Here is a 26,550-nt window from a genome sequence, read left to right as displayed (position 1 = left end):
ATAACAGTCATTATATGTCTATAATAATAAAGAGTTAAATATCTTAAAATGCATGATAATATATTTAACAATTTTTATGCTTTGACACACAAAATATACTGCTATTTTATAGTTAATTTTTGTCACTACATGTTTTTATATCCTTAACTACTGCGTGGATTTACAGGGTTAAAGCAGAACGATGTATTGTAAATATAAAAATGTAAAATCAAGCGTTCATATAGTGTAATCCCGGTCAATCAAATACAACTTCATATATTTTTTTTTGTGAATTGCATTTATTCAGCCTCATTTGTAATAAGCAGTTGTCTAAGATTCTTTTAAATAGTTTCGATTTCATCATTTATGAGCTTTCGGTTGAAACTTTAATTGTTTGCAGATAAAAATATTTTATATTCATGAAATTAAGAATTGAATTCGAACACCTAAGATCATTTTTCTTTGAAAGAACTGAAAAGGGTTTTTGGAATAAAAGTATAAAATAAGATCGGGGATAAATGTTTGAAATCAGTAATAAATACATTTGATAAAATGAGAAATACTAAAATTTAAAATTGTTTCGTCGAAATTGCATTCACAAATTAATTCAAAATAATACATAATTTTTTAAAGCGAATTAATACAAGAAAGGATTAACAAAAAAATATTAAATCGAATTTAATTAGTATTTTTGAAGATAAATTCATAAAAGTCTGCATTCGAATTTCATGGAAAATTATAAACCAATAAAAGGATTCCTATGTAGTAAGGTGTTATAAAAATAGTAACAAATGAATTTAATTTCCATTGACATTATTGATGAGAATAATGTTTCATTTTTTATTTCTAAATATACAGCGGAATAATCTACGAATAAACAGACTTTATTAGGTTTCTAGAACATCGGTTAATCAGTTTCAATGAAAGTATTGTTTTCTCATTATATTTTAAACAGATCCTTGCTTTCATCTGTTATCATACTAAATAAAATCCTATCACTCCTCCCAATTTAGAGAAATAAAAAAAAAGTCTAAATTTACTCAATAATTAATTAAACAAATGACAGGTAATTTTTAACATTTTAACAAGCACCCATTATGATGATCAATCGCATATTTTATGTGATGTGAATCGGTTTTTTTTTTCTCGTACCAAATTACACGCACCCAGAAAAAATACCTGAAGAAGATATCACCCTACTGATCATCTATCCATCCTCTTTGAGCAGGCGCGGGGTAGACGAAAGTTGTGTCTACCCCAGGGCGTAAGACTATCTGCACTAAGTGAAGGTTGGTGTTGGCTTTCGCTGCTTGAATTTTGAATGACAACCCTCTGACAGCTCAGACTGCGATAAGCTACCCAGACGGCTTTCACGCATGCAGGTGAGAACTTGGGAAGGACCCTTGACCTTCCAAGTCTATAATCCCCGCCTTTCAATGCAGACGAGACACTTCAATCACACAGTAATAGGGAGAGGTGAAAAGTTTGAGAAATTAATTAATTGCTTAAAGAAATGTTAAATACTTGGAGAGTGATGAAATGCTCGAAAATTGAATTAATTTCTGAGAAAATATTGAAGTCTTTCAATTAATTAAAAAAAAACTATTTTTTTCCCTTGACTAAAATATTTTTGACAAAGGAACAAACGATAATGTATTATGGTAGGCATTGTATTATGGAATTCCTTAGAAGAGTAAGCAGCCATTATAATCCAAAGTATAGCAAAATACCACTACTTAGAAGTATTTCAAAACTTTTAATGCCATATAGTGGTAAAGTAAGATCTAAATTTTAAGTGCTAAAAAACATTGCTTAGAAGTACTATGATATATATTGCTGTTATTGATAAGTATCAAATATGTTATAAGAATGGAGGGATAAACGCAAATTATTTAACTTATTAATACATAAAGTTAAAAAAAATCAACTCTTCTAAACGAAATTAAGTTTCAATTATACGTACATTAAAAAGATCTTCTATGAAAATCGCAATATTTCCAGAAAACAGATACCTCAAGAGTATTGAGTATAGAGAATCACTTTTGAAAACAAAATAATTAAAAAGTAGTGAGTTGGTATAATTTTATAAGTTTTGCTTTTGATGAGGCCTCGAAATCTTGTATATCTTTTACTGGAGTAAATGAACTCCATTCATTTGCTAATTTATTCACCGAAACTGCACAGCATCAAAATTTTAGCTAATGCTTTAAATTATATATAAATAATAATAAATGTATATAATGTCATAAAATATATGTCTTAAAATAGTCTTACAATTGTTTTTAACGGGACGTCAATATAAATACAAGAATAAAATTATTTAAAAATTACAGTAAAATGTAATAACTTAAGAGAAACATAAAGGAATAAAAAATAAAAGGAAATTATCCAAAATGATTGACAAATTAAAATTTTAAGAGGATTTTATTTCCATCGTTTTATTCAGTTCGTAAATAATATACACTTAAATACTTAGGAAATGAATTAAAGTTATTAATTGATGAGTATTTATAACTTTCTCATGTTTTGACTTATAATAGTAAGTATTAAACATAAAACAAAAGTTTTATATTATGTCAGAATTTCGTATCTTTTTTTAATATTCAAATGAGAAAATCATGTAAAGAGTATTAACATTTCCTATTAAAAATGTAATTTGTGTTAAGAATTTTAAGAACCAAACTTACTAGGGAATTCTGAAGTATTTTTAATGGTAAAAAATAACTGGTCACACTTCGCTTTTCAAATAGCATTTTGAATTATCATGAAGTTTGCAATTACATATTCTCATACATATAATATTATTAATAATAATTTATCATTATTTCAGCATATATCAAACCAGAGGATTAACGAAGAAGTCGGATAAGTAGAAGCTGATTTTAAAAATACATTTTAAGAACAAAACCTATACTCATTGCACGAAACATTGCAAAAATAAACAAATTGAATAAAATCATTTTGAACATAATTCTTTTTACAAAATTAAAATCAAAGAATTGTTTGTTTATTCCTCCCTGAGGTTATTGACATCGGTATGCATTATTTTGTTCGTTCTCTTTTCGGCCTGCCGATAATGCCGTATTACACGAGAGGCCGGATTGGTGCAAAATCGGATTACTGAGACTCAAAAGAACTGTATAAAGAACAACAAAGTGCAAGCCGAAACGAATGCTGTTATATATTCAGAAAAGAACTGATACATTATTAATTTTACGTTTAAAATATCGCAAGCTATATCTTAGTCTGTGTAGTTTGTTGTGTAAGATTTAACAAATTTTATTTCATTGCACAATAAAATATTATAATGCAATATATTACAAATGGGAGTATGCATCTTTATAGCATTTTTTAAAGATTTTTGTGACGTTCTATTACATCTGAAACCAGTGTATTTTTCAGATCATTTTTGATAGCATAAACGCTTCAAATAGTGCCTAAAGAATGTGTGGTTTACAGTAAAAGTGTAAGCCCAATACTTAATTATTAAAATGCCATTCTTAGAAACATAACATTCAATTTCTTCTAGTTTAATACGAATTATTGAAACGAGCACAAAACGGTTTCTAATTTATTTTTTTATTTTGTGAATTCAACAGCAATTTTTATCGACATACTGAACCCATTTCCAAAAGCTTTCCCTTTTTCCTTAAATAGTTGCTGTTAAATGTAGGATGTTTTCTTTCATGTCTATCTGAGTGATTAAGATTGAAACAGAGTATTTGGTTATCAAAATAATAATAATAATAATACCACAAATATGATTGTATTGCAATATTAAATAGTAATACTAATCAACAAATAAGCCTTTTGAATTCATATTTTTCTTTATCTTTTATTATACTTTTTTTCTTATCCTGAAGCACACTAGAATGTTCACCAGGTAATTTTCTATTATATAATTCTATAACAAATCATAATAAATATTTCACCATTAGCGATTATTTTGTTCGAATTGCTTAAAAGGGTTCGACTGAAAACTAACACAGCTTGAGTTGAACAGAACAGCTTCATATTCTGTAATTATAATCACAGATTATTTCGAGCATTCTTAGATTTCTGTTTGGAAAAATATATTTATTAAAACTTGAGAACTACTGAACTTGAACTGGTGAATACTCCGTGAGGTAAAGTAAAAATTAATTTTTAAATTTTAAATTTATGATTTTCCGACTTACTGCAATGAAAGGCAGAAGACTTTGCGTAAACTTTGACGAAGGGAGTACGAAATGGAAATAGCTGTTGGAGTTTTAAAAAACAAGATGAAGCGGAACTCTTCCTCTTTAATAGAGGCTTTCCGATTGGAGAGAAAAGCTGAAAGTAAAAGGGGTGGGTGTGAAGGGAGAGGGACAAGGTAAGAGGAGAGGGTGAATGATAAAAGATTAAAGTTTAAATCGAATTATTTCTTTCATTTCATTAGAGGTGCAATTTCGAGAGTTCTTTTTTTTTTTTTTTTTTCCTTTTTCCTTTCTTTTCTTTTTTTTCTCCTCCCCTCCACGTATTTTCTTTCCTGAAAATCGAGCATGGGAATGAAAATTCCCCCCTAAAAGTGGAAGCAGTGCTGTTTTTAATGAAACAAAAGTAATAAGGCTTTTTGTTCTTCTTTCACTCGTTAATAATTTTGTATTACTGAAGAGCAGAGTCGGAAGTTTTTTTTTTTTTTTATCTTTCTTCTTTTTCTTAAATGCTTTCATTTTTTCTGTCTTTTTTTTTTTTTTTTCCTTATCATTTGTTCCAAAAAGCACTTTAAGGCCTTTTGTGCGAAATTGCACATTTTTCATCTAAATTAATGATAAGTTTGAAATAAGAAAATACGAAAAGGAAGTGGGAAGTGTGTGGTTGAAGAAAAAAGAAAAGAACGGAGATCTAAAGCGAATACCGTATATTACCTATTTTACGTCTGCACGGCATCATCTTTTTGGTCTCTTATACGTTTAACAGCTTTCGAAGAAAAAATAAATACACTAGAGAAAGGGGGAGGGGGGAAACGGATCGGAAAATTTGTGTCGTATCTTGAAATTACTATCTCGAAGAGGTAGTCAAATAACTAAAATGAAACTAGTTTTGAATTAAGGAAATAATTGCTTTCGAAGTCTCTTTCTTGAAAAACTCACGCTCATCTTAAGCATAATTTAGAACTTTTTTTTTTTTCACTTTGGTGCTGGAAAGAAAGAGTAAATGAGGACTCAAAGTTTCCTAAAATAATCGGTTTGGAATTTTCTCCAGTTTTTCAAATCCCGCTAAATTGACTTCGATCTCTTATAGCTTTTAAAAAAATCAATTGGATAATTTTTTTAGCTCTCATATGTGTACACAATTAAGTTTCAAGTTTTGTCAATCATACACACCATTTTCAAAGCAATTTCAAAATAAATCACCTTCATACATTGGAATTAGTTTCTATTTAATTATTTTCGGTAAACTTTGATAACGAATGCCAAAAATAACGAATTCGCAGTAGTATATTACGTGCTTTCCTGTTTCTATTAGTTATAATACTAATCTATTAAACAATTTTTTAATCAAAAATCATCACATAGTTCAAGGAAGAAAAGTTATTTCATCTATTTTTTTTATCCCAAAATTGTTTTGACGATATGTAAGGAAAATCGAAATAAAATCTTAGTTAAAAAAATTCTAGAGTATTCTTTTTCTTTATCAATAGAATTAATGTGTCAGATGCCGCTCATTTCAAACTTTATAGGAAGCACCTTAAACAAAGACAATTTAAGAATCATCAGAAATTTCTCAGTTATTGACTTATAATTTAGAAATAGCAAATTATATTCTAATATGAAAGAATTTTTGTTAAACATGTTTTTCAAGCTAATTGGAATAGTAACCACAGAAATAAGACATTTAATGCTTTATTATTTTGGTTAAAACTTTTAGAAAGCAAATCAGTCTCTAATATCGGAAAATAGAATGTCATACTGTTCCTGTTTTTTTTACTTCTCAATTTGAAAATTGGATGTGTCTAAAATCAGTCATTCATACATTGGCAAAAAAAAAAAGAATTTTAGTAATAAAAGCAATTGCAATTTTCTAAAAACCATGTTTAATTTAAATATATTTCAAAATACTTTTTTTAAAAATTCAGTTGTTTTACAAATACACTCGTTTGATAACTATCTATTCACAAGTTAAAAACATTATTGTTCATCACTGCATTTTATTCGCTTCATGTTTTAAGTATTCCAGAACTACTCTCGAAAAATATCTTCATAAATATTTGATTTAAAGAACACTATATGATGTCATATTTTTCAAATCATTTTTTTTTACATCACCAAACATTTTTGACATATAAACAGATATGCTTAAAAATCACTTAAGAACAAATAGATGTAATTGTTCTTTTCATCTCTTTAATAACTATTTTTAATTAAGAATATTTTCAAAAGAAAATTAATTTTTAAAATTAATAATTCGACAACTTATACTAAATAAATTAAGATCCTCTATTTAATTTATTAACTATGTATTTTTTTTAAAAGAGTGAACTGAACTATATATATATATATATATATATATATATATATATATATATGAAACAAGCATTTATTTCCTGTATATTTCCTATTACAAAGTAGTCTCACTAGATAAGGGAGGCAACTGTATGAATGCACTGTCAATTTTGTGGAAGTTAATACTAAACAGAATTTTTAAAAAAAATAATCACTGCACATTTCTGCATTTCTGCATGCATAAAGTTTCACCCTGCTTCTTCAAAATGTGGAAATATGTTAAAAGAAAAAATTTTTGGCTTGGATCTCTTTTGTATACTTCTGATTAGTCTTCGAAAAAGTTCTCTATTGTACCGTTTAAAGATAATATCCATATAAAAAAAAGTTTTTAAAAAGCCTAACCAGGAAAAATAATTCATCTATTAACTTTAAAAAATTTTAAAAAGTTCAAATAACTTCAAATGAAGTTTTTACAATTTTTTTCAAAATGATTGCGTTTGACATCTATACAAAGTTGCACTATTCTAACAATACTCGCATTCATGTGATTATGTAAGCATAAATAATCAATCTTTTAAAGCTCCTGGATACTGAAAAAAAGTAATTTCTAGGAAAAGCAACATTTTTTCTCAAACTTTATCACGAGCGATTTTTTTTTTTTACTAAATTTCTCTGCTCCTCTGAAATACTTTAAATATTCAATTTCACGAATTTCTCTTCTTTATTAATGTTCAAATTGTAACTGTCAACTAGTCAAAGTGAACAACAACATGCGTGAGAAATAAATTTCATTCAAGTCAAGATGATTGAATGATATCTTACTAGACAAATATTTGCTTAGGATAGTCTCTATGAATTGAATAAATTTGCATTTTTAGAATAAATGTTTTCATCACAATTTCATACAAATCCCTCTAAAATTAAAAATAAACAAATGTCATTAAATTTTAGATGGAAGCATAAAATTTTATGTGTGCATAGATTAATTGTGCATTGACACTTTTACACTATGGGGTCCGTATAAAAATTTAATTTTTTAACTTTTAATTTTTGACTTTCACAGAAACCAAAGCATTTTCATACAGAGAAAAATAAAGAGTTTGGCGTAATTATGCATTTTTACTATTTTAGAACTTATTAATTATCATAATTAGTTTTAGAGATTAATTATTTTTATTTTTACTGTGAAATATTGCCTTTATAAAATAAAAACTTTATAATATAGTGATATTTAATGCATTTTGAGCAGAAAATATATTCTAAGGAAATACGCTCTTTAATTGCTCTCGATACACATAAGATTTCCAGATTTCGATAACTAAACAAATCATCTCTATTTCACTTTAAATATTAAATAAGAAATTGAAAATGAACAGAATATTTATAACAGAATCCCTAAATAAAAACTGTTCTAAATGATCATAACTATAACTGTTCTATGGGTTTATATAGTATCGTTTAAAATATTTTGCCCTTTTTGAATTTTAAGAGCCACACCGACCCAAGACCATGCAGAAGCATTTGTCTGTCACTATTAAAATTATTATTTGTATAAATTTTCTAAAATATTTTATTCTGATTTCACACAATGTTCTAATTTGCCCACTCTTCAATTTTTTGAATATGCTATGATGTTTATTTATAGTCATGAAATTTAAACTTATGTCACATTTATATAATGTTTGCTACTCTCAGTATGCAAAAATCAATTTACCCTCTTTTCCTCCGATGTTTGAATGATATTTAACTACATGTTTTACCGTAAGTACTTTCGGTAAATAGATTTTCAATTTTATAAACTAAAAGTTTCTTATATTTATTCTTTATAAGTAAATGAGAGATTTTATTTTATGTCTCTCAGTTATAAACAATGCATCAGGTACAATCTGAATTATTCAAAATGATTCTGAAATTTGAAAATTAGATATAATAAAATTAACCAATAAAATGAATAATATGCACAAGCATATTTGAGAGCTGTGAATCATGCGTTAATTTCAGTCATATGACTTATTATAGTGTCACTAACCGTTCGGAGAAATACAGAAAAACTGAATGTGTGACATTTTAGTGCTTGAAGATAGGCTTTTAACAGTTTTTATAAGCGTTAAATGCCTTTTTAAATATAGTATTTTATCAAAATATTTTCAACTTGTTTGATATTCGTATAAAATTATACAAAATATAGTTTTTAAAAGGAGTTTCAAATTGGAGGAAGTATGGATTTGTCAATTCAAAGTTAGGAAGCAGGAATATTTCAAAAATTTAATAAAATGCTTCATGTGTTCGGAATTATTTAAAGAGAGTCTTATCTTAGCACGAGGGAAAGAATTAAATTAACAAAATATATATATTTCAAATGCTCCGAATGAGCAGCACTTATTGCGAAAAATATTTCAACCAAGCTAGAAGACGAAAAAAACTACTCAGAAAGCAATTTGTTTGAAAAAAAACTGTATTTCTTATTTATTAATTACATCATCTAAAAATAGCAATTACATTAAATATGTTTAATCCCCCCCCCTTCCGAAAAAAAAAGCAAGAATAGCAGGTTTAATTTGATTATTCTAGTCCTATTTCTTTTCGGTCAGAATTATTTGTTCCTTTTTCTAAACTTTTTTTAGTTGGTTGCACTTTTGAAAATTCAATTTTAGTGGAAGCCGTAAAAGTTTGTTAAAACATATGACTTCAGGACGAGAAAGGAAGCCAACAACCCGCTTCCAGGTGGGCATTTTGAATGGTTGATTGCAATATTTTCTTTCATTTAGAAGTTTGAAAAAAGAAATAACGAAATCGACTTTTTACGTCTGATTCAAAGGGAAATGAGCACCGAACGCATCGCGAATTGCAGTTTAGTTGTTCCCTCCGTTTTCAATTAAAGTTCTAGCACTCTTTCCCCCTTGCTTTTATCTGTCCCTTTAGAAAAAAAGGAAAGAAAAAAGAAAAAGCCACGACTTTACCACTTATCAGAGGGGGAAGAAAGATTGTCCTTCCCCGAACGAGGACTTTATACATCCCCCTTTTTTAACGTTTCATAAACAGCATAAACTGACAAACGGTTCTCTCCCTCTTTTCCGTATTTTCTGTTTTGAAAAAATCGGATTTAAAAATGTGATAAACTTTTCTAAAAATACATTTGGAATTTCATTTAAAGCAAAAAAAAAAAAAAAACGACGAATGAGTTTCAGAATAAATTTCTTTCGTTCGTATAAGCGAAGAGCTGTGTAAGTGTTTGCGGTTTTCATTCATAAGTTAACTCTGAAATTTTGAGGAAAAAATGTCAGGAATGAAATAAGACAAAATGTAAAAGACAAGTGCGAATTAGTTAAAGCTTTCTAACTGAACTGAACGAAATATTACCCAAAATATAAAATATTATTTTGTGCATTAAAATAATGCTATCTGATATGATTTATTATGTATTTATGTTGAGTTAAATAGTATCTAATCCAGTTTATCAATCAGACATGGAAATGAAGCACATATCATTGTGGGAGGCAGTTAACAAAATAATTAGATATTTGATTAAATAGCTGAATGATTAGTTTGGAAATTCAAAAATTTTCTGAAATTTTTTGAGTTAAAAATTGTTAGAAATATCCATTGCAACGTTTTACTTAACCATCAAGTTCGAGTGAATTTTTAGTTTTTCTGTACATAAATATATATTCTAAAGAAAATTATATCTAAATCCTTTCGAATCCTTAATAAAGTGGGAATAGTCATAAAAACTAAAGTTGGAAAATTAAAATGTGATTAATTCAGGAATAATTTATTTCTGATTTCGTTTCCGTTGTGTAATTTAGAAAACTTAATAAAAAAATTTTTTAGCAAAACATTTATTGATTTTCAATTAAGAATGAAGAATTTCTTTATTCTTAAAGCCGGACTAATTTAGAAATACAGAAATTTTTCTATGATCAATGCATTTCTTTCTTTCTTTTTTATTATAAACTAATTGCATCAAGATTTTATAATTTTCTATTCCATAAAATTGGCAATTCCTTTTTATTTTTCAGTCATGAAAATACTTGTAAACTATTGAGCAAATATGCCTTTCCTGTTAATCAGATCAAGTACATTTGATTAATTATAGCATCAAAAATGTTCTGCAGAATACGTGGCTTCATTTCTCTTGTAAGAAGAGTATCTTGTCAAATTGTTATAATCGTTATAATTATTATATTATTGCAGAATATGTGATTTCATTTCTCTTGTAAGAAGAGTATCTTGAATCGAATTGTTATAATCGTTATTATTGTTATATTGCTTCAGAATATGTGACTTCATTTCTTTTTATGAAGAGTATCTTGAGTCAAACTGTTATAATCGTTATTATTGTTATATTATTGTCAAACTGCTGCAGAATATGTGACTTCATTTCTTTTCTAAGAGCATCTTGAGTCAAATTGTTATAATCGTTATTAATGTTATATTGCTACAAAGTTTGTAACTTCATTTCTCTTACAAGAAGATCAAGAATATCTTGAGTCAAAATGTTGTAATCGCTTTATAAGTATGGGCTTTAATCTAACTAGTTGAACATGATATCTAACAAAAAAATGAATCAAAGCACTGCAATTTCATGGTGAAATGTGTATGATTCTTAGTAATGTTGCTATCTCATTCTCGATTTTGTTTAAGAAAAACGTTTCTTCGCGCGTTACGAACGAGCCATGTTTGATTTTTTATGAACAGTCTACTCATTTCTACCTTCATCTTTAAAACTTATTAACTTGATCCATTTTTACATTGCTAAAGGATTGATAATGATGTATAATGTCTACAGCTTTAAAAAGACACAGAATTTTTAAAAACATTAAGCAATACCATCTTTTTTTAACAATCTCTGCCATTGTAAATATCGTATGGTCTCCTAAAGAGAATAAAGCAATATGTCTTCAAACTGTACTAAGCAATGTATAAGGGCAAATCAGAATAACATGAGTTTATTGCCAGCTATCGTCCCAGTTTAGGGAATTAAATGAATATTTTAGATACCACCACAAGAGGAAGGACTATTTCTTGCAATTGAATACATTCGAAGAAAATTATATCCTGAATCATTAATAATTTATCTCTTTTAAAAATAACTATTTTTACTGTACAAACCAACCCAGTTTTATTCACTCACGCATCGAAAAGAAGACATAATAGTTTTGTTTATTGCTATCTCTTCATTTTTTTTCTGCAGTCATTTCCTTCAGTCATAACATCAGTCCTTCTTTCATAAACATCTGAACACCAAAACCATTTTTAATGCATTTGCTTTTAAGTCAGTTTTCTGCTTGCAACGAGCATTTTTCTTGGTTTTTAAAATGATTGTTTTTCTCTTCTTTCTCTTGGCATTTTCACAAGACCAAAATATAAAAATTAATTGCTCCTTTTTTGCTTCATACGTGCAGACTTTTAAACAGATAAATCACTTTTATTCTTCTTATTTAGCATAAAGTATTAAAAAAATTTTTTTTCTTCTATATTCTGAATACTTAGTTCTTCATCTTGATTTGAAACTTTGTGGACAATCAAAATTATTCCATTGATTCTAATTATGCAAATGATTTTATTTAAGTAGCTTCTCAAATGCAGAAAATATCTAGAAAATCAGCTCGAATTCAGTCTTATCTTTCTTTCTTAATTTTAGATGTTTTAAGATTTTTCTTTTTCTTAGTGCTCTCTTCTTCTTCTTGATTTAATATTTCGTGAGCAGCAGGATTTCATTTTAATATTATTTCCAATATAAAAGATATAGAGAGAAGTAACTCAAATTAGCATCTGTTTTTCTTTTTTTAATGTTAAGTATTTCAACTGTACCTATGCAGTTCTTCAGTACTTATAATAACATCAATCTTTTTCTTTCTTCTTTAGACTTTGAAATATTGTTTTCTTCATCTTTCTTTATCATTCCTGAAGTAACACATGATTTCACTGCAATTTCCTTTTCACATTCAGAGAAATAGCTCGGGTAGCCAGCTAAATGGTGAAGAAAAACGAATTAAGAAATGTACAGAAACAACATTTATCAGGAATTTCTATTAGCTCATGCTTTATGCAAGTGATGTATCTGCACAATCGTACATTCTGAAATCTTTGCAATGTACCGAAATGAAATATCTTCGAAGATTGGGGCGTTTGTAAAGATAAATGTTTCTTATCCAGTTACTGGGATATACAAAAATATCATTTTATATATTTCACAACCCAGTTTTATAAAGATTTATTTTGTTGTGATGTCTTTAATTTTGTCCATTCTAAGAAATCTTATTCCCCCCTTTTGCCCACTTCTAAGTTAATTTAATAGAGTCATAATAAAACAAGAAACTTTTCAAAGAATCACCAACTTAAATTATTTAATACGAAAAGGGGATTTCATATATTAGCTGAACTGATTTAATTTTCAAAGCGTAATTATTATTATTATTATTATTATACTAAAATTGATTTAAAAAATATGCTTTCTTTGAATAAGTACAACAAAAAAATTGGATGTTCATTGCTGTTATTATTATGTTTATTTAATTTTAACTCAAAATTACGGAAGAACATAACCGTCATCAAAAACTAAACGGGAAAAATTATTTGTATTAGGTTTTGGAAAAAGAAATATTATAAAAACTGGTTGAAAACGTGTTATCTCATTGCGTATTCAAAGATTTAAAAAAGAAATTAAATTCTAATAGATTTAGTGATTGAAAGTTTTCCTTCTCTCGTTAATGGTATAAAAGATTTCCTTTCTGTGTTCATTTACTTTTGAAGAATAGATTGCAAATGTATAAAGGGTGGGGGTGGGGTCACTTTGGAGGAAAGGTTGTATGCAAAACGATATCAGCTGAACAAGGATTTTATGAGTAAAACGCTGGCTTGGAAGTAAGATTACATATTAAGCATCCATCTTCTTTGGATGTATTAAATAAAAATACTGCATATGCTTACTCAAAGAAATCGATTGATCATCATAAATCGATTATTGAACATCTATATATAACATCTTTATTTTAATCTAAATCGCAATATGATTGTTTACATTCAAAATATATTTTTTCATTTTAGTATTGGAATGATGCCTGGCCCAAAAAGACTGCAGGAATATCTGTAAATTTGCCTTACCTACAAAAGGGGACCATGCAGGTAAACCACGTTTCGGTAAACATGAGCTAATCGAAATTCTAATTAAAAACACTTATACAGAGCAAAGATATGTGATAAAAAATTTAAATTCAAATAAATGATTCAAAATTTTGAATTTAAAAATTAATTATTTGCATAGTACCAAACTAGTATTGGTTTTAACAAAATTACCTGAAATCGAATTTTTATATCCACATCTCAATGATCAACCACATTTACAAATACTTACCTTTAATTTCATATAGAATTCTCATTTAAATCTGCGACTAATTTCGTGCAAGTTCTGAGAGTTTTTTTTTATTAACATCATGAATGGGGTTTACAAGGTTTGTACTTTTATTGTGTATAATTGTAAAAAAAATCAGCAAAGAAACAAGTATTTGTGTTTGTAATTTAGTGCATTAAATCCTGCATTTTAAATGGTGTCATTATCATACTACTGAGATATGGAAAGTTACAGTTAAATAATCGTAAAATAAAAGTTGAAAGCGCGTGAGCAGCAGAAAAATTTTTATGAAAATATTTCAAAATTCTTTTAGTAAGCTGTCTTAGAAATTTTCTTAACGTTACTAGCTTTAATCATACAAGAGTTACAAAATTTCCACATTCTTTTTAGTCTCTTTTCCATTATAAATTTAATTAAAAAACATTTATATTCTGAATTCATGAAATCTTTTTATATCAGTGAATGACAACTTAATATGTTTTGAAGTAGAGCTAAGTTGAATTTATTCAGTTGTTTTGCTTAAAACTGTTCTACAATCTTAATCTGCCCTGTTACAAAATATCTTATACTTTTTGAAAATCCTAATTTGATTTAATTTAATAATAAAATGACAATGAAATAATTCTTTTTATCTCTTACTACAAGAACAGACAATTTTTTTCTTTTATTCGATTCTTTTTAAATATGAACACAGAATAAATGTTTTTAATATATATTATTGCTAACATAGAATGCATGTCTTTAAATATAACGCAGTAATGAGTTCGCAGAAATCTATTGCATTTGGTCTTGTGATATCCATAAAATAAATTTATTAATAAAATATACCAATTAATGCATGCTCACTGTTCTATGAAGATGAATGCAGATCCTTTACATGTTAATCAATTTGAAAAAAAAATCAATTTTCATATTTATTAAACTCAAGTGCAGAAATATTATTAGTTTTCAGATAATTTCTTATTTATGAAGTTGATGCTAAAACGAAAAAAATTATCTAATACTAAGCTAGATAATTAAACAAAACATGTAAAAATTTAAGTCTTACCTTTTCATATGCTCCAAGTTTAGTATACTTTAGCTCACGCATCTCTTGATTTCACGTCCGTCCACTTGAGCTATATAAAACCACCCACCTACCTCAAGTGCTTAAAATGCGAGAATAGTAATTAAAAATGTATAAAATATATTGAACTTGCCTTATTCCTGTGAGTGGCTAGTTACTTATTAATAAAATAATTTTCACATATCTTAAATTATCATTTTAAAATGTCTCACTGCATATTGCGCATTAATATGGACTAGATTACTTTGGAAATATATATATATACATATTTTTCTAATTATAGAGTAACTGGAAGAGCGCGTTTTAATTGTTTACAACAATTTCTAAATGTAAAGCAGATTTTTCGAATAATTTGCGGCAAATCACAATGATACCACTAGAAAAGGGTGCTTCTTATATCAAAGAATTTTTGTTGATCCATTCCGTTAAAGAGCTACTTAATACATTTTTTTTATATTTATAACTGCGAAATAATAATTCATTCCCATTCTTTATATAACTTCAGAAATTTGCTAACTACTGTTTTGCAATTCTGATATAAATGTTACATTCAATTTGCTAAAAAAGCATTTTTTTAGAAATTGGCATTTGAACTTTTCTTAGAGAAGTAGAAACTCAGTAAAAAGTTAAAGTAGAAACTGAGTTAAATAAATAATGAATAAATACTTATTCATATATTAAATAATAATTTTTATCGAATTTAAAAGACTTAATTATTTTTCATCGCATTTTTTTAAGAAGTATACTTAATTTTTTTTAAAAATTTGCAAGTAATGATTTTCATTTCATACATACATTCAAAACATACATTTAAAATAATGTTAATCAATCTTTATAGCAAAACGTTACATATATATTAATAGAATGTATTTAAGAGTATTTATTAATTTATTAAATAATATTATAGTGTAAACTCAGGTTTATATGATAACTTGCTGATGACATTTTAACAATGAAATGCTAATATTAGGAAAAAGAAAGCTTTCCAGTCGTATTTACTTTTGTCATTTGTAATAAAAAATGTATTTTTTCCTTTTGAAGATATCTTTTGATCATTAAACAAAATCATACTGGAACTCTATAGAAAAATTATTGTTCAAGCGTCGTGATCTTACAATCTCCAATTCTTTTTAATGTTGCGCTCCGAAAAAATATTTTCATTTAGCATTAGTTCAGTGAATAACAAGTTCCCTAATAAGTATGACAAATTTTGTAGCTTTCCTATATAATATTTAGTTTAATAAAAAGACATATGTATACAGGAAACAGTTTTTACGACTGAACGCAATTTGAGATTTTTCAATAAACATTTTGAAAACAATGAATTTTCTCTGTCCCGAATATTAATGAAGGAAAAAATAGTTCCACGTTTATACAATTGAGCTGATTATTTATTTTAATGAGGAAAGTCTGAAAATCGTTTTTAAATTAAGGAAAAGAATTGAGAAGTATCTTAGGAAAAGAATTGAAAAGCATCGCAAGTAGTAACTTAAATTCAAATCATTCCTTTCCAGGACAAAATAAGAAACAGGAATCGTAAATTAAAGCTTAAATGATTTCAATACGATCTTTACATGGGCTTTACATACGCTTTATTCAAAATTCGTTAATTGGAGACTTGTAAAATAGCGTCTATGAAAACTTTGCTTTTATTAGGACTTCGAAGAAAATCTGGTGATGTTCGACCTGAATAATACTTATTGAAAAAAAATAATCATTAAAACTAATAAGCCAACATTTTGAGTAAGACCAGAACATACAGCAAATATTCATAGCTGATAATACATATTTGATAAAATACTCTTGTTAACTGTGTGCATTTAAGTATGCTACTTCCACCGAAAAGAATGAAAAAGATCTAGGGTATATCTTCACTAGGGTATATGGATCATAGTAACAAAGCGATATCTATAGTAATGTTATAATAATGATATGTACAATGTATAAATATGTTTAATGCAATTTTAAAGGAATATATGTATCTAATTGCAACAAATGTCTTGAAAATCTTCATAACAACTGCTATTTCATGTTTGTTTTGTTGATATTTATGGTATTAAGTAAGGATTATAAGTCTAACATTTTGTATATTAAAATTAAAATAAAAAGCTCGCTAACTTATCAATAGATATATGTGAATAAGAATCAAGTTTATCAAGAGTCCTAACAAAACAAATTACAGGACTTAAACATGGCTCTAATTTATTCTTTTTTTTTAATGCAACAGAAAATATAACTGTCATGACACACTAGTAGCATTTAATTGTGATTTCGACGATAGATTGTTAGTCACACCTGAAAATTCGAAAACACCAGTTATAGAATCCGTATACAAAATCTGCATTTTTATTTTGTCCTATTTCCTCAAATAGATGATACAGGGTGCATCAAGAAAACATCTTTGAAATTGTTTTAAAAGATCTCTTACAGTTTTTGTTGCATAATAAAAATGTACATCCTTGAGTAACAATTGGCGCGTATTTCATTTGATATCAAAACATCTATAACTGTTAGAATCAAAATTCAAAACCAAATTGTGATAAAGTAAGATGAGATTTGAACAAACTTCGTTCTCATTTATGATCAATGCCCTAATGACATTTTAATGATACCTTTTGCATGGTTCTGCTCTGAATTTCAAAAGAGCTTGTTTCAATTTGGAATCAGATCACGTTTACCTACACGTCATACATAAATACAATAACAAAGTAAAAAGAAATCGGGGAAAAGCAAACCGTATGTGCTCTGTTTAACGTGTATTTTTATTAAAAGAAATAATTACCTTCTTTGAATAGTGTAACATTTTTTACATGGTTATAAGCTACCAAAATTCTTATTATGGAGACAGAATTAATTCATTTTATTAGTCAATTCAAGCATGAATTGAAATAAGATATTGTTCACTTATGTGCCTTTACAAATAGAAAATATCAATCTAAAATGTATATATGATTTTAATGTAAGATAGTAATATATATTGCTTCTATAAAATTCATTTGCATATTTATAAAAATAGATATTTTTCGATTAGATTTTTAAACAAAAGCTATCATATCCTAGTAACAAAGCGGCATTTTCTATGATTTTATGGATATATAGTGTTAAATCAAGCGATTTTATAGATAAATTTTAAATGTGTCATTATTTACAATTAGTTTATATGAAAGTTTATAGATTTAAATAATTAGTGTATATATATAATCATATCAGTTCATTCAGCATAATCTTATTAATGGAATATTCCTAAAAATATGCATAAGAGAAAGTTTATTGTTACAAACGTTTTTCATGTAGAATTTTAAAATTTTATAATGTTTATTTTGAGCAGATATCACTATGAGACAAATATGTCACCGACAAAAGTCGCAAAATGTTGAGTCAGAGAAAATGAATGAAGTTAATTTCCTTGATGCAACAAATGCTAACATATCACACATTCAGTAAAACATAACAAGAATGATTTTTTTCACTATTTTTGTTTTATAATATACTAGCCGCCTTTGGCGACCAGCCGGTTCGCCAATCTTAATGTTCGTTAAAATTTTAATAATTAAATATTTTATGCAATTTCTACTTTAATAGCTTCTTCATCAAAATATTTTAAAACTTCAAATTTTGATTATCATATAATTCATTCATAATATTATAAAGGCCTTCAGTCATAACGTAATATGTATCTCTCTCATTTTCTGTTAGCACCCGTAGAATTTATGCTTTAAATTAAAGTGGAAAGAATTTATCTTCAATTAATATAATAATATTTTTTACTGAAACAAAGCATTTTTTTATAATCTGATTACTGAAAATAGAGTCACTCAGCGTTTAAACTTTATGGGCACTAAAGAATATTTTTTTAAATTTATGTAATATCTCAAGAGTTGGTCAACAAAATTTTCTTAGATTCATTATGAGCAGATCGATTCATTAACAATGTTTAAATTTAAATGCATCAAACACTAAGAAAATAAAACGAATCGTTTAAAATAAACGGTTGAAAACAGGTTTTAAAAAAACTACTTAAAAAACGTTGTACTTAAAACTATAAGCATATACATGTTGTCATGGCAACAATCAGAACAGAATGCGCATGCGTGAATTTTCTTCGCCGGTTACGTAACGCAAATACGTGATTTTTTCTACGCCAGTTGGGGTAACGCTATGCGGATTAGAAATTTTTAATTTCCTTTATTCTGTTTTATTTTAATTCAAAAGTACTTCAGAATGAATCTGAAAGATTGATTCATTAACAATGTTTAATTTTAAATGCATCAAACATTAAGAAAATAAGCAGAACCGATTGAAATAATCCGCCGAAAAATTTTAACCCTAGCCTCATTACTGTTGGGAGAAAAAAACAACGGAAGCCTTTCTCGTTTGGCGCTGGGGATATTGGAAGATTTTTTTGGCGAAAAAGTTGGCGGTGGGGAAAATGGAAGATTCTTTTGGCGGGAAAGTTAGTTTTTAATTAATAATTAAAATTCTAATTAAAATTTCAAAAAAAGGGACCCCAGGTGCACATTCCCGACCTCTAAGGTATACATGTACCAAATTTGATAGCTGTATGTCAAATGACCTGGCCTGTAGAGCGCCAACACACACACACACACACACACACACATTGAGCTTTATTATAAGTATAGATATAGATATAGATATAGATAGAAGTGGAAAAACTTGTTTTTAACGACGTTAAATTTCATCTCCCATTTCTTTTAATCACATTTAGTCATTTAATTGGGCATTAAAATAGAACATCTTAAAGCTTGTTTCAAAATATTTGGCTCCCAAATATAAATTTGACCTATGCTTTTTTATTATCCTAACAGAAATCATAAAAAAGTGTTTCATTTTCTTTTAATACAGCATCTTGAATTCGGGTTACAAACTAAAATTTATGCAGTTACATTAATACTTTTAAAAAAATTAGTGCTGTTATGGCATGTATGATTTAATAAGCAGAATTAATACAAATGATATAATATTCTCCAATAGCCTTAATTTGATGACATATTTTTTTAAACTTCAGCATATTAATTGCTGTCAAAGAATCTGAATCTGAAATAATGTTTCTTCAAGTCACCAAGTTTTTATACATGTAAATAGTAAAAATTAATGTTATTAATGAAAAGCAGTCTTAATAGATTTGCATTTCAAGAATCATTAAAAGTTCAGATGAAGAGGACTGTACATATAAATCATTCATTAAAAAAATCGCAAAATTAAAGCAAACCTTTCGCAGTAATATGAAAATCCAAAGAAATATCGATCATTTTAGGCTTTATTGGTTTAATAAATATTGCATAAAACACTTTGGAAAAGTTTAAAAATATAAGCTGTAAAATATATATCCAACTGACCTAAATGTCACTTGTTTTGATATGCCAAGAATTACGATGTTACTTCTTTTAACGCAAATACCAAAAAGCATTGATTTTTAATAAGAAAGAAATTTGAACTTAAAATCTTAATTTTTAGCAAAACAAAAATTAGCAGTACAAGAAATGAAATACAGTTAGTAAAATATTAAATCATTCATTTTTGTAAACAGCTTTTTTCTATTCTTTTTTTTTCTTAATGTATTAATAGTTGTATTTAATGAATGTTAAGTAATGAATTCTTTTTTCGAAACAATAATGGAATTACATTGATGACATTTTCCATTATATGCCAATATCAAATCACTTTTTGTTTAAACTATAGATCATCAATATATTGCTTAGCATACCAGTATCAAGCATTTCACGTGAGGTTCTGACAACTGCTTTTCGCTATTTATTGTTTAGGTGATTACCTTTGAATCCCCCTCTCCGAAAAAACAGATAAAAATAACTACTCTGTATCTAACGAGGAATATCACGAAATATAGCGTCCATATTTACCTAGAGACCCCTCACGCGTGCGACTCTTACTTATGCGACTAGAGGCGCCTGCTTAATATAAAGATCACGCTTCTGTGGCATGGCGTTTTCACAGGAGAAAACTATCAATGTTACAGCAATCAAAATGAGATTAATGGGGAGATTTCGGAACTGAGGGCTGTTTTTCTTTGGCCGTGATAATTTTTGCAGCTTTAGCAGCATACGCAAAAAGATAGTGACATGGAGCTGATTAAGCATTTCTTCAGTTTCTAGAAATAATAAATAGTTTGATTTTGCAAACTTATATGAATTGGTATAGTAAATGTGCCATAGTTGGATATGAGAATAAAATATCGGATTATTTTTTTCTTAAAGAGGAGTGTAGTTAAGAGACAAAGGATACACGCGAGTGGATCGTTATGCAAATGCGAAGATAATCTAAATTATATTTACATGTATATTCATTTCCTAATTATGAATAGAAGGCGAGCTATATTACGAATGATATAACATTAGTCATATTTATTTCGAAACAAAGCAGCAGTTTAGTTTATTATATGGTAAATAATGAGTAATCTCTGTAATATATTTGAATAATTACAAATTAAAGTAATAAAATAGGATACCTCTTAATACATACTTCAGTATTTAGAAGTAAACTGTCTATAATATGTTAATAATCGAATAGTTTAATTGAAAAGTTAAAAAAAAACTGATTTACTTTACCCCTAAAACGGTTACGGAATACTTTGTAATAAATTCATCTAATCAATTTATTACATAATTGATTCATCTAACATCAATTATTATTTCAATTTTCTTTCATAAGATAAGTTTTCCTGTATGTGATTCAAATAACACGGTCAATTTTCGTGAAAGGGGAGATAAAATAGCTCGTAGGTGACCTAAATGCTTTTAACATTTCTTTCATCAATTCCTCAAGAAAAAGCTTCAATGATTGTTCTGGATTGTTTTAATGTTTATTTGATTCCTCTACATTCCTTAAATGCATTTTTGGAACTGTCTAAAGTTTGTTGAAAAAGATATATCCAATAATTTTGAAAAAGTTTATAAACAAAGACGACGTTTTATCTAAACATTGATTTTTTTCGAGTGTATTGAATATTAATATTCTATACTTTGAAAAATATAAATATTACACGATTTGATTATTAAAGATAGTGAAGAAAAATCCAAATATACTCAAGATTTAAAATGAGGGAAAATTTAGAAGAAATACAAGTAATGAAATCTCGAATGAATAAAAAGATTTCTAATGGAGAACTAATAATTGTTTTCCAGTTATGCTTAAACTTATCATTTACTAAAATAATCTAATTCTTACAATACATTTATAACGATTCTCAGTTTGGTAACTGAATAATTATATAATATACACCTGCAAAAAAGAGGACAAAATTACTTACAAATACCATAAACATGAAATATCTTTTCTTAATTAAATAATTTAATTTATGAACTCAGTTATTTATCAATATTTACCATATCTTAATCATTAAAAACAGAATTAAAAAAAATTAATTCTACCTTGAATTTCTATTTTGAGGTTTGATCAGTCTTAAAATCTCTTTAGTTTTAAATCGCCATTATAATAATATTGCAGGGTAAAAAAAATTTTCAACGAATGTTATGTTTATTTAACTTCTTATCAAAAAATTTTGCTAAAAAAAGACAGAAAAAACTAATTTGGGGTATGAGTAATGATATGGAACTATAAGTCTGAAAGGTTTTTAAAAGTATCTTTTTTTTCATTTCGATTTCCACTTTTAAATAAGCAGTTCATTTCCTAATACAAGCAGTTATGCTACACGATACTGTTTTGGGTACATGAATATATAAAAATTCCCTAATTCATCAAGTAAATCAGAAAAAGCAAATTCAATTGAAATAATTGATTATTAAGACAACTTTAGTTATTCAGCTATATTTCTTTGTTACGCTACTATTAAAAATGAAACTTAATGATACTCATAGAAAACTCGTTATATTTTTATAGTTTTGCAAAGATTTATCTTTTTTATTTTCATGCTTTACAAGGTAATTAAAAATATTACGATATTTTTGCTAACATATCTTTTAAATATTTATTCGATTTTATCAAATGGCAACAAAAAAGGGCTAATCTTCATACAGATAAACTTCAAAAGAATATTTTCAGATTTCTTGTCAAATACTGAAGTTGCAATAAAATATCAAAAATTTCATTTGGTAATAAACCTGAAGGCAGCTTGGATTAGAACTTTTTAAATTATGTCTTATAAAATGATTGAAAATTAATAATATTTCAAGCTAAAAAACTTAATAATATTTAATGTAAAATTCTATACATTACAGAAAGCCTACGAATTTAAAAAAAATTCGACATTATTTTTTAAAGTATGAATTACCAGTAATACTTCTCATAACTCACTTGCTTAAAAAGGTAATCAAACAATGCATTTATCAAACAGCAACTAGATAGAAGATAATCTTTGATATATTCTCACTAAAAAATTGCTGTTTATACTTGTAACAATCTTATGTAGATATTTTCGAAGTCTCGCCATTTTCTAAGCGTAAATGCGTGAACAATGCATCAGTTTTATGATTTCGTGAGTAAATATATTCATAATGAACGCGTCTGTTGCACTTTCAAAAAAAAAAAAATACTAGCCCTAGCGAATAGAGTATATCTTATTAATCAATTCCATCTGTTGTTGCGCAGCTGTTATAATTCAAACTATAGCAATTCTCATAAAGTGCTAAACAGGATTTAGTCTGTCGAAATAATACTACTATCAAATTTAAAATTTATCCAGCGACAACAAAAAAAAAAGAGCTAATCCTTGATACACGTTCGATAAAAATTGCACCTTATCCTTGTTATTATCTCTTGTTGTCATTTTCTAAGTCTCACCGCTTTCCAAGTGTAAATGTGTGTAAGGCAGCTGAATCCATCCCGCTTGTTAAACACAGTTTACTAACGGTCGCCGGTGCTTGCGTGCTTTATTAAGATCGTGACTAACCGAAAGATGCGTGGCTAAGAGAGAAAGGACTCTAACCTCTATCTCTAACACGATCTCTAAAGCTTGGGCGAAAGGATGTTAATTTTTGCTTTCGGCTTCTGCTCTTGTTAATATGTTATAAATCTTCCGAGAGATTTTTATATATTTAGACTGAGCATTCAGGGTCGTCTGTGTTTATCAAAGCAAATGGAATGTTGTCTATCTCAATATTATAACATCTGAAGTAATAGTCGGCGCAGAGGTGTTATGTAATGCAGTATAACACGAGAAGGCCACGATGTAGTTACTTTCAGGTTTTCATTATGACTTTTCAAAAAAAAAAAAAAATAATATGCCTTGACAATGAAATTTAGAAAAGAGGAATAAACCTATTTTGAATTTCAGTCTTAGAGTTAGGATTTATTATTTTAGACTAAATAATTTAATTTATTCCGGGATAATATTTTAAACCAAAAAAAATGCAGATTAATATTTTATTTTATAAAGTTACGAAACATACATGATTGAAAATTCTTTAAAATGTTGAGCTATAATCCATAAATGTTGAGCTTTAATCTATAATAACATTTATAATACAATGTCATCGAGCAATATTTACTGATGCTATTTGATGTTATAAACCTTTTTTACTCATATCATATACATCTCCATTAAAGTGTACTCTCATGTCAACTGGAAAAAAATGAAATATATAAAGAGCTGTTGTTCAAAAGTAAGAAATGTTTTATTTTTTACATTAAAATAAAATGAATATTTAATATAGTAACACCCCGTTCATATCCTACATTAATAAAAATGTGCCATAATTAAAAAAAATATTTAAATGATTTAGAGTCCTTTTGTTGAATTTTGTTGAAAAAATTGCTTTATTTTGTACATAAGTGTAAATCAAATACTTAATGTAACAACAAGCCGTTATCACAATTCATTAAAAAATCATCATAAAAATATTTCAATGATGAATATACATCATCTTTGATTCCTTCTATCGTCTAAAATTTGATGGCATATTATTCAATTTTAAATGAAGAAAAAATGCATGTCAAAATAAATGATGTTACTTAATTTGCTTTCTCAACAATTATTATTACTTTAATTTCACAATAGGTTAATCATTTCACAGTAAGTGAATAATTAATGCGCTATGATATTACACGATTGCATATAAATAGTATTTAATGCACTATTAGATTATGTACACATGGTTATTAAACCTAGCCCACCGATCTTGTACAGAAAAAAAATCATCCAAGGTTAAAGAATTAATAGACAAAAGAACCTGAATAGAAACAGAATATCAAGTATTATATCACCCATAGTATTGTAACACTAATTAATTTTTATATATACATCGTTCTTAAGCTTTTATGCAAAACTCAAATCTTTATCTAGGAACTTTTCAAATAGCATTATAATATTTATATAAATACGAATCACACGCATTTTTGTTGTGGATTAATTCACCGTGTAACATAATGTTTTTATTGTAGATTAATGTAATCTCAAAAGAATACTGCATCTCTTGAAAATCCAAGGAAAACATTTTCATTAACAAAACTTGCGGCTGAAAAGGATTTAAGTTTTATAAATGTTTTATGCGTTTTTTTAAACCATTGAATATTTTTCCGAAACTAATTGAAAATTTGAATTGTATTAGGACACGAAATTCTCGATATTGGCAAGGTAAAAATTTCAAATGTTTATTCATATTTTGAAAGTAATTAATACTTCTAATGTCTTCTCCTAAGGGAATGTTTCCTCTTTTTAGACATTTTGAATGATGTCAATGTCATAAAAATGCGGCAAGTTGTTTGAAATAGTTTTTGATACAGTGTTTGTTGTAAAGATTAAAGAATGCTAAAAATCTAAATCGTTAAAAATGCGATTTTTTAAACAATTTTATTTCACTTTGTAAATTTCACATAATAGTGATTTACTGATTACTTTTTGGATTATTTTGGCAACCTTAATTATCTGTAGCTTAGATTATAGTTCGACCTGTGACAATAAATCCTATTTGATTGTTATAATACAAATTTTGAAACCTCATATTTTCCAAAATTATTTTTAATTACTTAGTCATAATTTACTTCATATCTATACAAAGAAGCAACATTTCATTATAAAACGAAAAGCTGGAGAAAAATTCAATAAAAATTGCACAAGTAAGCTCGATTATAAATGAGCGCAATTATTACTTCCAGCCAAAAATCTTTCAATTCAGGACTGTGTGCATTTACTCATTCTAATGTTCGTAGTGATCAGTAGTACAATCGTCGGGCATCAGATGCGATTACATGAAGCTCTACAGATCAATGCACAGTTCATTGAACTGACACTTCAAAGGATACCGTACTCTTTGTGGGAGGGATTGGATCTTCATCCAGTGACCAATGGTGATTGATGATTCGTTATGATTGACATGTCACCTGCAGTCCGTTTTCCTTTTTTTAGATGCTGCAGCCATCTCACAATGATGCTGAATAGCACCAATGTGAAAAGAAACTTCGACAGCGAAACAGGAGTGCATAGTAAATGACGGATTGTGATTGTGTAACTTGTCTTTTCCTGACACACTAATTCAGTTCATTAGAGTTTTATTAGAGTTCAGTTCATTAGCGATTCTTTAAATGTTCAAAATGAAATAAAAACGAAACTTTTAAAACATGATTGGCAATATATATACTGCTTTCTTAAATTATACTTAATGACAGTATGAATGTTAATAGTTTCCAAAATGTTATAAAACTTATTTATTTATTTTTTTTTATTTTTTTTTTAAATTAGTAGGATAATAATA

At 27.2% G+C, this 26,550-nt stretch overlaps 1 protein-coding gene across 3 annotated transcripts in view; it reads right to left on the bottom strand.

The window, feature by feature from the left end:
- The window catches only part of LOC129960058 (uncharacterized), a 135,998-nt gene that overhangs the window by 48,422 nt on the left and 61,026 nt on the right, over positions 1-26,550 (bottom strand). The window contains exon 2 of one of the 3 annotated variants that reach the window (XM_056073112.1): positions 11,581-12,419. The exons of the other annotated variants lie outside the window; for them this stretch is intronic. Within the exon in view, the coding sequence (XP_055929087.1) occupies positions 11,581-11,584 (4 nt within the window). The 5' untranslated portion in view covers positions 11,585-12,419. The remainder of the gene's footprint in view (positions 1-11,580; positions 12,420-26,550) is intronic. 3 annotated transcript variants of the gene reach the window in all.

This window comes from Argiope bruennichi, chromosome X2 (assembly GCF_947563725.1).
Source record: "Argiope bruennichi chromosome X2, qqArgBrue1.1, whole genome shotgun sequence".
Lineage (NCBI taxonomy): Eukaryota > Metazoa > Arthropoda > Arachnida > Araneae > Araneidae > Argiope > Argiope bruennichi.
Note: the sequence above shows the minus strand (reverse complement) of the source record. Positions and strands in the feature narration are given on the sequence as shown.